The 13,754-nt window shown below is 37.4% G+C and overlaps 1 protein-coding gene across 3 annotated transcripts in view; it reads left to right on the top strand.

Moving 5' to 3' along the window:
* LOC150089241 (solute carrier family 12 member 2-like) overlaps positions 1 to 13,754 on the top strand; it is a 544,391-nt gene that overhangs the window by 363,614 nt on the left and 167,023 nt on the right. For all 3 annotated transcript variants that reach the window (XM_090388535.1, XM_090388531.1, XM_090388539.1), the window contains exon 14: positions 5,767 to 5,866. In XM_090388535.1, the coding sequence (XP_090244661.1) occupies positions 5,767 to 5,866 (100 nt within the window). The remainder of the gene's footprint in view (positions 1 to 5,766; positions 5,867 to 13,754) is intronic.

Here is a 13,754-nt window from a genome sequence, read left to right as displayed (position 1 = left end):
AGTTGATAGAGGCTGTGTAATGCCTTAAACTGTCAAGGTTTCGTTTCTGAAGTTAAAACCTGTGGCTTTAAAAACTGACCTCTCACCTCATAAACTTGGAACTCAGTGATCACTCTCAGGTAATGATTTTTGCTAATTTATAATCATCCCTTGCATTTTGTTTTACTGCCACTATGCTGACCAGTTCATCTGACATCCACTTTCATCTAAACCTTGAATAGTACCTCTTTGTTGGTATAAAAAGCTTAGTATCTTCTAGGATTACTTTCCTGTATATGTCCTTTTTATCCTTTGTATTTGTTAAAATACAAATGTTAGTTGGTCCCACTAAAGAGAATTTTAATTGTAATCACCTTTCAAAAACAAAATCCTTTCCTTTACTTCTGATAGTATAGTTGTTCCCCACTATAGTGTGATTCACTCAGCATTTGTTGGCTATAGCACTCTGTATATTTTGATACCCTCTCCCAGAGTTGCACTCTGTTCTCCTGGAATACTGCTCTTCGTTCCAAATGCCTTGAGAGGAGTGACCCATTAGGAAGTGTTTGGGTGCATGAGAAGCCCCTTCGAAAAAAAAAATTAATTTTCAATTCCATTTTCCAATCCACTGTAATTCACAGTAATTGCATTCAAGGGAGTTTTCTTTGATTTAAAATGACTTTTCACTGATATTTAGTTAATGAAAAAAATAGCTAAATTGCAGGTCAATCTGAAAATGCTTCAAAGCATTTCCATTTTGTGACAAGGAGAAATTTTGGAAACTGTTTATTGTGCAAATAGTTGTCTTTCGGGTCTATCAGTAATTTAAATCTGTTAATTTTCTGTAGCTGTTTGTACTGCCAAAGGTTTCTTATGTCCAGAGGTGTGCACTAAAGAGAATTTTAATTGTAATCACCTTTCAAAAACAAAATCCTTTAAAACATTATGGTCATTCAAGGCAATAGAACCATCTGGTTTTAACAGAGATGGGAGCAGAGATTGGTAAAAGTTGCAGCCAGTAGCTTTGGCAAGAGATTGCTCAACTACCTTCCAGGCAAGAAGCAAGTTTTCTGTTCTTGGGCCTGTTTAAAATGTAGTTTGGACTGATTAATAACTGCTTTACAGTTGTTGCAAGCTGTCGTAATGAACCTGGATATTTGGATGCAAGACAATTCTGATATGTAACATTTTTATCTTGACCAGCCTTAGGACAAGATTTTAAAGTGGAGTGTGAAATAAAAGGGTTTCATCTCTATAAGAATGATTTCACTGACATGATCTGAGCAAACATCAGAAGATTTAAAACAGTAATCCAACCAAGGAAAGGAAGAATAGATATCTCTCAGATCTTGTAATTCCACAACAAGAGGTTGAGATTAGCCATGAGAGAAAGGCTCCATTGGAGAAGAGACTATCACTGATCTGAGGTGTGTGGAGGACCACTCAGTTCGACCAAGTAGTTGGAAAGGTTGCTTGTCAGAAAAAGATCAAGAGTTGTTGGCTGTGTGCTTAGGATTGTCTGTGCAATGTCATAGTAATTGCAAAAGCCTCAGAATCTCGACCAGCTGCGTCTGTATGACTAGAAAATAGAAGCCAGCTGGAGTTGTGGACATTAAAATCAGAAAGGAAAATTACCTCACTGTTAAGAGAGTTGGACTGGAGAAAATAAAGTTTCAAAGAGAAGATGCCAAAGAGCTCCAAGTGATTAGTGGAGTTGGGAGAATGATAGAAGCAACAGATTAATTTTTCAGAATGGGGTAGAACGATTTTAAGCCAGAAAAGATCAAAAAGAGGAGATTCCAAATTACTAAGTCTCTGACAGGGAATATCACCGTGGACATATGCACAAGTACCACCTTTGAAGTGAAAGGAATCATACAGCAAATGATTAGGACAACTGTGAACAGTAGTTGAATCAGCTGATAATGGGATTCTGTCATTTACTGTACTCCAAGCTTTACCGTATAAGCAAGTACATGTACAACCTGTTTGTATTTTTAATTCTAAAACAAACCATAATTGCTTTTCTTGTGAAGCCCCCCCCCCCCCCACCATCAGCAGGAGAATTAATTCCTCTTGTCTTCCAGGCTAGAGCATGTTCTAATAGAAATGATGCAAGAATCAGTTCTGCCTCAACTTATGTCTTCCATTAATCTCTTAATCTGTATATCTCTTCCTAACCCCCCCACCCCAAACTAGTAGTTTCCTAAATTCTTGTATCCTTGTATATCACATCTCTGTAAAAAAAATAGGCATTTTAACAAATGCAGGTCATGCCAAGAAATCCTGCCCCACAAGCCTTACACAGTCTTTCTATGACTGAGTCTGTTAATAAGAATCTTATCATGAATCCCTCCCATTGTGTCTGGTGAAAATTTGAGGAACTTTCAAATTTAACCCTAACTCATGACTTCTCAATATTATCTCATAAGTATAAAGTAAATCTTCAGTTAAAACTTTATAAATATGAAGTAAAGCTTCAGATTTCCAATGATTAATATCAGTACCACCTATGTGTATAAGAATATCACTTTCTGTGCCCATACAAGATGATAATTATCGCACAATATCAATAATTTTGTCCTCTGAACAGGCATACCACAGTCCCATTACACTTATCCTTATTGCATAATATATTTACCATTTTCCTCACAGCAGTCACCAAGAATATTTTAACCGGGACAGAGGCAACTTCTCCTTTTGATGATTTCATGCAGCTAGATACATGACGATACGCACTAACATCGAGTTGGCTGGCTGTTACTTGATGTATCCCTGATTCAATTCTTTTCACTTGTTTCATCCATCACAATGCAGAATTTCTCTTTAATTTTCTTATCCTTTTTGTATCTAACACATACAAAGGCATCTCCTTTGGTACTATTCTGTCCAGGTACGATCAACTCTGCATGTATGCCATAATAATTTAAGCAGTAAACCCTTGAAACTGTCATTGGCAATTGCTTCTACCTCCTTTGACAATGCTTCCTCACTGCTCTAAGCCATATGCTTTGCTGTTAGAGTTCAAGACATTTTAGTTAGAAATATAGCACTATAGTAGTGGTGACCCTAAAACTTAAGTTTCTTGATTCCATTCAAAAGAGGGCAGTAAGGTTAATTCAGTCTGTCTCGATGACATTCAATTTCTGCTGCATGCCTTTTCTATAGATACTTCCATGGGCACTGTTCATCTGAATTAGCATCTGTGATTCCCCACTGTCTTCTAAGCTAGTCTGAATACTTGCCATAATCAGTTAGCAACTTCACTCCCATATTAATTTCCAGTTGCTTCAATTTTAGTCTGAAGTGCTGCTGGTATTATACAAAAACTCAATGTGAACATTTTTTTTGAACAAAAAAGATCAGTATACAGGCAACCCCCTGTATAACACGGTACTTCTACAACACAGTGAAACAGTGTTGTACTTCTACAACACTGTTTCACTCTAACAAGGTTGATAAATTGTGGCAATCCTCACACAATACGGTACTTATATAACACGGTTAGAGAATTGCAGAAAACCTTGCATAACATGGTATTTTTGATTTCCTCCCCACACAGCTTTTGTGGGGAGGAAATCCTGCTATTGTGTTGGATGTAATTTTTCCAAATTTCCATTCTTTTTTGTGAATCCCTGCTGTTGACTTACTAGTCGTTATGCAAAAAAAATTACTGGGACATCCTCGTATTCTATTTCATTTGGAAATCCCCTTGGTAGGTTCTGTGCTATTGAACTTGTGCTTGACTGAGACCATAAAAAATTGTAACTTCAAAGAGCATGCAGTTCTTGACTTTTAAGGTTTTTGTAAGGTTATTTTGGTTTTTATTTGATTGTTTATAAATTTTCCCAAGTATATATTCGAGCCCGTCACCACAAAATATGGAGGATGCGGAAAGGTCAAGGGAATGACCACCGCATATTCCCGGAGCAATATGGCCTTAGTTGCTAATGCTCCTAAAAACCAAACAACAACAACAACCAAGTATGTATTACTAAACTTTGTTCTTAGGGATCATATTGGAATAATTTCTTCATTGTGAATTAATTTCTAGCCATAAATTATGTTTAAGGAACTTAGGCATAATTTGGGTAACTGCCTATTTATTTAAAGAATGGTTTCTAAATTGTTTTGTGCCAGCTGTGGAAAACTATTTAAAGCAGAAAAATCTAATTTCAAAGTTTTATATACTATTGGCTAATGCGCCAGGCCATCCAAAAAATTTGGTCATTGATAATGTTGAAGTAATGTTCCTACCATTACAACTATACATCTCCTAATGCAACTCTAATTCTGCCATTAGATCAAGGCATTATATCTACCTTTAAAACTCATTACATCAGAAAATCGTTACAATGGATTTTGGAAAAAAATTGATGCCGAATCTATTGAAGTGATGGAGGCATGGAAAAATTTTTCAGTTGTGGACTGTATCGGAATCATAACTTTATTGCTCAAAGAAGTAAAACAGTCAGCATGTGCATGTTGGAAAAATGTATGGCCAGAGTCAGTTCATTCAGGAAATATGGTCGAGCTGGCAGAAAACAGAATCTGTGTGATAGCAGAACTTGCTAAGTTGGTAGGAGGGGAAAGTTTTGATGATATGACTACTGAAGAAATTCAAGAATTTTTTTTTTTTTTTTTTTTATTTTATGAAAACCCCAAACAGAACTTAATAGTACTTAGTACTGTGCTTGGGTACTAGAAAACCAGTTGAAACATTTTGCCATCACACATTCAAACTTTTTGTATTTGAAAAGTTGCCTTACTGGTAGAAAAAAAGGCTGGCAAAGTGGATTTGGTGGAAATGGTTTGGAGGTAAACCAAATAAATTCAGAGGACGATGGCACGGATAAATTCTGAAGTTCCAAATTTTACACTAAAAAGCACACGGGAAGGCATTAGATCCTTTTTCAGATCCTTCGACTGAAAGGAACACCAAATTCAAAAGGGAGCTTCAAAAAGGCTTAGCTCCATACCATGCAATTTACAAAGATCTATCAAGAAAAAGCAAACAATCCCAGAATACTGATTTTTTAAAGAGAACAAAAGATACACAATCTAGATGCTGCAGAAGAAAATCAAAATGTGCTGATATATATATATATATATATATATATATATATATATACTATCATTGAAATATATTAAATAAAGTTAAATTATAATAAAATGAAGAAATAATTAATAATAATTAAAGAAAGAAATTAAAGAATTAAAGAAATTAATAATAATTAAATTGAAGAAATAATAATTAAAGAAATAATTAATATATCTATTCTTTCTTTTTTTTTATTCTTTCTTTTCGTTCGATTGTTTATTTGGGTTATTTTTATGTTAATTTTCGCTCTACAGTTTTTGCCATACTACTGGCTTATGTTTTATTTAATTTAAAATAATGGATATATATATATATATATATATATATATCAGTTTGCAAGATTTGTTCAGTTATTGCTATTTTTAATAAAAATTAAGTTTCCGATAGTTATAAAAAAATTATGTATTTTTGTTAGCCTTTGGAACGTAACCCCCCTTTTTGAACTGGTTCTATGTCATATCATGGTTTCGCACTACACAAGATTTTATAGGAACCTAACTACCGTGTTATACGAGGGGTTACCTGTACTTTATTTGCAACAAATCTTACCTGGATTTTCATGAGAGAAACAGAATGTTTTATTTTAGCAAGTGTATACAATTCTGTCCTTTATAGCATAGAAATAAAACATTAGACATCATTGAACTTTCTTATTATAGAAATAATGCAATAATATAATTTTACAGATGTTAACTGGGGATCATCAACTCAAGCCCAGACGTACAAGACTGCCTTGAACGCTGTGATTAAACTAAATCAAGTGCAGGAGCATGTCAAGAACTACAGGTAAGTGATAGTGTAATATTTGAGAGAATAGGATCTACCAGTTTATCTGATTAGTTTTCTTGCTATATGCATAAGGGACCACATACACAGATTTCAGGGTGCCTCCGTAGCCAGGTGGGAAGGAGCAGCAGTGCGTAGCACACGCTTCTTGATTAGACCGGGGTTCGAGCCCGTCACCACCAAATATGGAGGATGCGGAAAGGTCAGGGAATGACCACCGCATATCCTGGAGCAATATGGCCTTAGATGCTAATGCTCCTAAAAACTAAATAACAACAACATAACACAGATTTCAGCAGCAAATCAATCAACATTACAAAAATGTTTTGAGTACTGTTTGGTGGTCGTATTATGCTATTTCAAGTATTGTTTTGGTGTCAAAATTGCATTAACTCAGCAGTGGCGGCACCTGGTCTAACACTATTCAACAGAATACACTGAACAACAAATTTTGGGCCATATCTTATTACAGGCATGAAAGTAAGTTTATTTTATAGGTTTTGGTGTGCTAAACTCTGAAATGGTGCTTAAAGTGGCAGATTAGTTCTTCTTTTCGAAAAAAGTAGTTATTTATATTTATACAAGGTATTTTTTTTATTTATATGCCAGTAAGATGTAGCTACAAACATCATGATAATCATCAGCCATTTTCAATCCACTGCAGGATGAATGCCTCTCTAGCAACTTTCCAGTTCCTTCTGTTTTGTGCAATGGCCATCCATTTACTACCCACAAACTCATGAACAGACAAACGGAGATGGACAGATGAATTTCATCTGTCCATCTCCGTCGTTGTCTTCCACGTTTTCTTCTAGCTCCTCTTGGGTACCATTCTGTCATTTTCTTAGTCCATCTGTCATGTCTTCAAGCATTACTTTTTACAAAGATCTCATTTTACAAAGATCTCATTACTTTTTACAAAAAACTTTTTGTAAAAAGTAATGAGATCTTCCACAAGCTATCTGTAGCTGTCGGCTTTAACATTTCCTAGAAAACCAGTTAAATTTTGCCATCACTAAGGACACATTTGAACTGTTCATCTTTGAAAAGTTGCCTTATTTGTAAACCAATGAAAACGTCTGCCTTAATCTTCTCTGTACTGGGTCTTGGGGAATTTTTCTTGTGAGTATGTGAATACAGGACCATTCACTTGCAAAGCCTTCTTGGAATTTTTCATGAACCCAAGTTTGATGTAGAGTGGTGGAAGCAAAACTTTTTATTTGGATCTACCAGAGGTTCAAATGCTACATTCTTCATTCCAGGTGTTAATGATTTTTGTTGAGACCAACTCTACTTGTAGTGCATATCCTTGGCATAACTATTCCACTAGCAGAGAAAGCAACAATACTTAGTGAAACTGTTTTGTAGTCCTAATAAAATGGTGATTACCTTTTAATCACCACATATCTGCCACTCATACTTCTAATTGTGTACACCTAAGAGGATGTTCTCCATGTTTGTTTTTGTTAACGGCATATGCAAGAGGTATTGAAGGCAGCATATTTCCATTGTGTAATAACACAGCCTTAAGGGCTACCCTTAGGTGTATAAAATGTTGCCAATCTTCGAGAATGTGCCTCATGTTCATTGCTGCTATTAGACCATCAACATCCTTGCAAACAGTGAGCTCACCTTCTGTTTGATAGAATTTATCATAGTCATAATTTCAAGTATGAAATGATGTCACTTTCACAGAATGATCTAGAAGATTCCACTATTGTAGACTTCAATCCAAAAACTCTGCCTTGCAAACAAAGAGTTCATCCTCTGTTTGTTAGAATTTATCAGTCTTTATTTCAAGTATGAAATGTAGACTTCAGCCCAAAAGCTCTGCATTATTCTTTGGCAGTTCAAGATTTCATACAGAAGTAACAGTCTGTGACGTGATTTGTTGGATCCCTCCATATCGTGAGCATTGCAGATGGCATAAAACGTCTCTTTTGATTCACCCATGTGTTGAGTTTTGATGAACAGGTAATACAGCATGTGTGCTGAGCCCAGTCTTGGTCTTGGTCGCTTGAGTTAAGGGATGCTTTCTTGATGTTAACGTGACTTCTGCACATATGTAACAGAAGTCATCCAGACTATTCACAAAATTATGCGGCATATTAATCTTACATGACACGAATTCTGCTCAAAAAGTAGGAATCTTACAGAGAACAACTGTTAACTAAGAATAAATCACCCAGTACTCAGCCTATTCGAAGATTACTGTAATAGAGTTGAAGATGCATTTGAGGTGACAACTTATCACGTGATGCAGGTGACAGTTGCTGATCATATGATAAGAGCATGGTGCTACTGAAACTGTGGCATTGCCATACATTTTGCCAAGAACCATAGTTGATAATGTAGAATAACTTGCTAATATGGGACCCCCAATTGTAATTCGAAAACAAGAGCCAACAACAAATTTTAATGTGATTTTCACGTTCAGCAGCATAAAATTAGTCAAGATTGGGTATTTTTGTTTTCGTAACATTTTACGTGTTGACCAGTGATATTTATTGCATATTATCATAGGTTTGTGATTAGATGTTAAAACTCTGCATCTTCCTCATTATGCATGTGGACTTAGTTGTTTGAAGTTGACATACTGTTTTTTAAGCTTTGCATATGCAAAGGGTCTAATAGACCAAGTGCAGTTTGTGGTGCAATTAAATTTAAATATTTTAATTATTTTTAAAAAGATAAAGTTACACATAATAAAGCAATGGTGTCTCTAAACTTCTGCTTATCATACTCCAAGCAGGAATCAAAGCCGAAAGGAATACATATGTGCAGTGCAGTGCAGTGCTACTTTTTTTGCAAAAAATAGGCACCAGTACTCATTCTTTGCTATCAGGAAAAATTGAAAATTAAAAGGATACGAAAAGTACTAAAAAAAATTTTTTTTCCCCTGATATTGTTACTTTCATAGTAATGTTTTTGGAATAAGAAGAACAAATTTAGTATATTAACAGTTTATTAAGCATAAATTTATTATACAAGTACATAAAAAGATAAGTAAAATGTGAGTAAAATAAGTAAATAAATCGGTCAACTACTGAGTGCTGGGCACTCAGGACGAAGGGTCCATAGTGACAAATGGTCGTTAGTGTAGTGTCTGAAGTAGAGAGCTGATTGGTAACTGAAAAAAGGTTTCTAGTACCCCGGCTTGGCTTAAAACTGAGGAACTAGCGAAAACGTCTATTTCAGTGTCTTTCCAGTTGTTGTGTATGACATGGGGGAGAAGTGATTGGTAGGTGAGGGACTCACCTACCAGTCACTTCTACCATGCAAGACTCCGTGCAGGCACCTCCCTGCCACCGCCACCTCAACACTGGCTCTCTGAGTACCTCCTTGCCGGAATAACTCTAGCTTTGAAAATTATTAAAAAATACTTCTCGTCACAAAATTTATAAATAACCTTTATAGAATTATTAACTATTTAGCAAACTTTTTGTCACCAAAAGGAGAGTTACTTAGTACAAAAAAGCAAGCTATCAAAGTGCAATAAAAAGTGTGTTTTTTAATTTTAACACAAAAAAGTAAATGATAGATTTCAATGGGAATAGTTTTCCCTTGATAAGCATCAAATAACACATAGCTAATATGATTTTTAAAATTTTAGCTCCATTAGCGATGGAAATAGAGGGGGGGGGACCCTAATTACATTTTCCTGTCTGGTGCCACAATTTTTAATTAAAAAAATATTTTAAAATTATATTTTAAACCAGCTCATTGAGCTCTTTCCAATGGGGTATAATAAGCTATAGGTTAGCATTAGTAGAGGCATTTGATGCAAGAAAGCAAGCTTCTGCAGCATCAGCCAAAAAAAAAAAAAAAAAAAAAAAAAAACCACCACTACTTCACCCCTCTGTTCGTTCAAAATACCTGTCCAGCTGAGCCTTAAACTTATTTAGGCTATCAACTTCCACGACAAGGGATGGAAGTCTGTTCCACCAACCAACCACCCGCTGGCTAAAGGCAAATTTCCGCACGTCTATCCTACATCTGTCTTTCCTCAATTTGAATTTATGCCCTCTCAGGTGATTATTCTGAGCGAGAGGAAGAATCCCATCAGCATTGAGCATGCTCAAACCATTCAAGGCTTTATACACCTCTATCAGATCACCTCGCTGGTGCCTAGTCTCCAGACACTGTAATTTGCAAAACTTAAGCCTTTCTTCGTAAGAGCATCCCTTTGTTCCATTCACTAATCTTGTTGCCCTTCTCTGTACTCGTTCCAGCAGCTCTACATCCTTCTTGAAATGAGGCCTCCAGACCTGTATACAGTACTCTAGGTGTGGCCTGACCATTGCCTTATACAAGGGAATAATCACCTCCTTATCCCTGCTAGAAAAATTCCTATATATCATTGACAATACACCATGAGCTACTCTTGCAGCCCGTCTGCACTGCTCAGAGAACTTCATATCTGCCTGCACAACCACCCCCAGGTCCCTTTCATTCTCTACCACTGTCAGTGTAGTACCACAGAGTTGATACGTTGCTCTGGGGTTGCTGTTTCCCATGTGTAGTACTTCACATTTGTCAATGTTAAACTTCATTTGCCACCTCTCAGCCCATCTGCTCAACCTTTCCAGATCCTGTTGCAGCAGCATAGTGTCAGTAGTGTCCTTGACAACCCTGCTTACCTTTGTATCGTCTGCAAACTTCGACATTAAGCTTGATATACCATCATCAATATCATTTATGAATACAGAAAACAATAATGGCCCCAACACTGAACCCTGAGGGACTCCACTAATAACATTAGTCCACGACGAGCAGTGTCCATTGATTACCACTCTGTCTTCTCCCCCCCAGCCACCCCTTTATCCACAGCAGCAATTTGCCTCCAATGTTACACTGCTCCAATTCGTGCAGCAGTCTTCCATGTGCAACAGTGTCAAAAGCCTTTCTAAGATCCAAGTATATAATATCAAAGTTATTCCCTGCATCCAGTTCCTTTGTGACTGTATCATAGTATCCAATCAAATTGGTCAGGCAAGACTTCCCCTTAACAAAACCATGCTGTGTCCGAGCTATAACTGAAGTCTTGTCTAAATGATCCTGCAGTGCTTCTTTAACTAGTGCCTCCATTAATTTTCCTGGAACAGAAGTTAAACTCACAGGTCTATAATTACTTGTGTCAGCCTTTGATCCTCCTTTGTGAATTGGGGTCACATTTGCACATCTCCAGTCTGTGGGTACCTCCCCTGAGTCCAAGGAAGCTCTCATAATTATGGCTAAGGGTTTGCTTACTTCCTCTGCTGCCTCCTTTAACATATATATCCCATCCACCCCGGGTGCCTTTCTTGTGTTTATCTTCAACAATTTCTCCTCCACTTTACTCTCAGTTATTACAAGATTCTCTAGCTTACTGCTAGAGTTGAATACACCTCTGGCTTTCCCCTCGCTAAATAACTCCTCATGTGTGAATGTCGATGCAAAATATTCATTTAGTTTGTTAGCTACCTGAGCAGGATCACCAACAGTTGACCCATCGATATCAAGTGGACCAATCTGATTCATGCCCTTTCTTCATACATAAGTAGATTTCTTCATACATAAAATTTCTTCATACATATTTCTTCATACATAAGAGTTTACATAAGTAAAGAACTCTTTGCTGTTTTTCTTTGCATCCCTTGCCAAAGATTTCTCGTAATCTGCCTTTGCCTGCCTAACCTCCTTTGTAACTTGGTTACAGATCAACTTGTATCTATCATAGGCTTCTGTGTCATGTGTTAATTTGTATGTATCCCATGCATGTTTCTTCTCTGCCATATGCCTCATCAGTTCATCTGACATCCATTTAGGCCTAAACCTTGAACAATATTTCTTAGTTGGTATGTAAAGCCTAGTAGCTTCCAAGATAAGTTCCTTGAATGCTTCCCATTTTGCATTTGCTGTTGGTTACATCATCAGTTGGTCCCACTGTATAGAATTTAAATAGTGTCTCAGTCCATCGTAGTCGCCTTTACGAAAGCAATAACCCTTCCCTTTACCCCTAATGGTAGTTACCTCTTTGAGTAAATCCCACTTCAGCACACTGTGATCACTGCCACCTAGTGGTTCATTTATCTGCAGATTCTTAATGCATGAAGAATCACTGCTGATAATCAAATCAAGAGTATTCCTCCCTCTAGTTGCCTCCCGAACATGCTGATGTAGAAAACAATCATCCAATAAATCCACAAAAGCCTTGCTAGTGTGTGAGTGACCAGCCCCCAAATTCCAGTCAATATCTGGGAAATTAAAATCTCCCATTACAAGACTCTCTGATTTACTGGCCCACTCTATTTCCCTGTACAGTTTCTTATTGTACTCATCAGAGTCATTAGGCCTATAGCACACTCCTACTCTCAATTTTGATCTCCCAGTGCTTATGTCAAACCAAACTGACTCGACACTGCACTGTCCAGCGACGTCCACTGGCTTCACTTCCTTGGATTTTATGTATTTCTTAACTAATAGCATAACCCCTCCTCCCTTCCTATCCAGTCTATCCTTTCTGTAGCCCAAATTCCAGTTCTGCATTCCTTATATCTGTGTGACACCACATCTCTGATATCCCAACAATATCTGCCTTTGATGTTTTGAGCAATACCTCAAATTCATCAAATTTATTTACTAAACTCCTGGCATTGGTGTACACGCAAGTATACATGCACCTATTTCTATTCTTAGCTACCCTAACACAACCCATGTGTTTACTTGTACCGCAATGACTCCCAGCAGTCTCTGAAATATCCTGCATCTTGTTTTTCAGGCTTCTGCTCATTCCAATAGAAGCATTGCAAGAATCACTTTCACCTCTGCCAGTGGCTACTGTTAATCTATTCGTCTTTGTCTCCCCCCAAGCTAGCACTTTTCCGACCCACCTAATACTGCCTCGATAGCATCAGCAAATATTCTTGCACCCTTTCTATTTAAGTGTATCCCATCCCTGTAGAAGCAATCTCTCCTGTTAACAAGTACAGTCCAGGCTGAAAAAAATTCTACCCCTTGAGCCTTGCACAATCTTTCCAGGGCCGAATTGATCGACAAGGCTCTCATCATATACTCCCTCCTATGGTGTCTGGGCAGAATTGCAGACACTTTCAAATTCAACCCTATTTCACGGCTTTTTTTTCAACAGTGACCTGTACTTGTTAAGCAATTCTGCCGGTCTCCTACTCTTGATATCATTAGTGCCAACGTGTACAACTATATCACCTTTTGTGCCCTTAAAAGATGATATCTGCTGTACAACATCAACCTTTGCCCCTGGCAGACATACCCTGGTCCTGTTCCACCTATCCTTTTTACAAAGCATGTTCCCCGTTTCCCTGACAATAGAGTCGCCAACAACTACTAGTTCCTTTGGGACCAGCGCATTCTGCCTTGGGGGTTGCCGCTGTGTTGTGCGATGACCAAGTGCAAGCTCTGGTTGTGATGTGGGCAGCTGAGAGCTTGATGGGCCCCTCAATTTAGTTCCTTCGAGGGCATCCACCCTGTCCTTCAAGCTCTCATTTGACATGGGGGGGTTGTCGATCCCCCTTCCATGTCAACAGTGATCAATATGGCACAAACCCATGCAAAATTTCAAGTCAGCAGGTGGTTCCAGAGATACAATGCTATGACAGCCAGACGGACAAACAGACAACTGAGTGACATTATAAGGGTCCTTCGTTAGACTATGGCCCCTAAAAATAAGTAAAAATAATTTCATAATAAAGTTTTTATAGAATATTCCAAATTTTTATTAAGTTCTCATCTGACACCCTATACAGACTTCTTTTTTTCCTCTTTGTGTGTCGGTTGCTGAATGAAATTTCCAAAGCAGCTGTGAATCAACATAATAAACAGTAGTGAAGAAACTGTTTTTGTCATCAACGAAACTCTGGTTGAGCTGGCG

This window comes from Mastigoproctus giganteus, chromosome 2 (assembly GCF_048544385.1).
Source record: "Mastigoproctus giganteus isolate SK-2022 chromosome 2, ASM4854438v1, whole genome shotgun sequence".
Classification (NCBI taxonomy): Eukaryota; Metazoa; Arthropoda; class Arachnida; order Uropygi; family Thelyphonidae; genus Mastigoproctus; species Mastigoproctus giganteus.
Note: the sequence above shows the minus strand (reverse complement) of the source record. Positions and strands in the feature narration are given on the sequence as shown.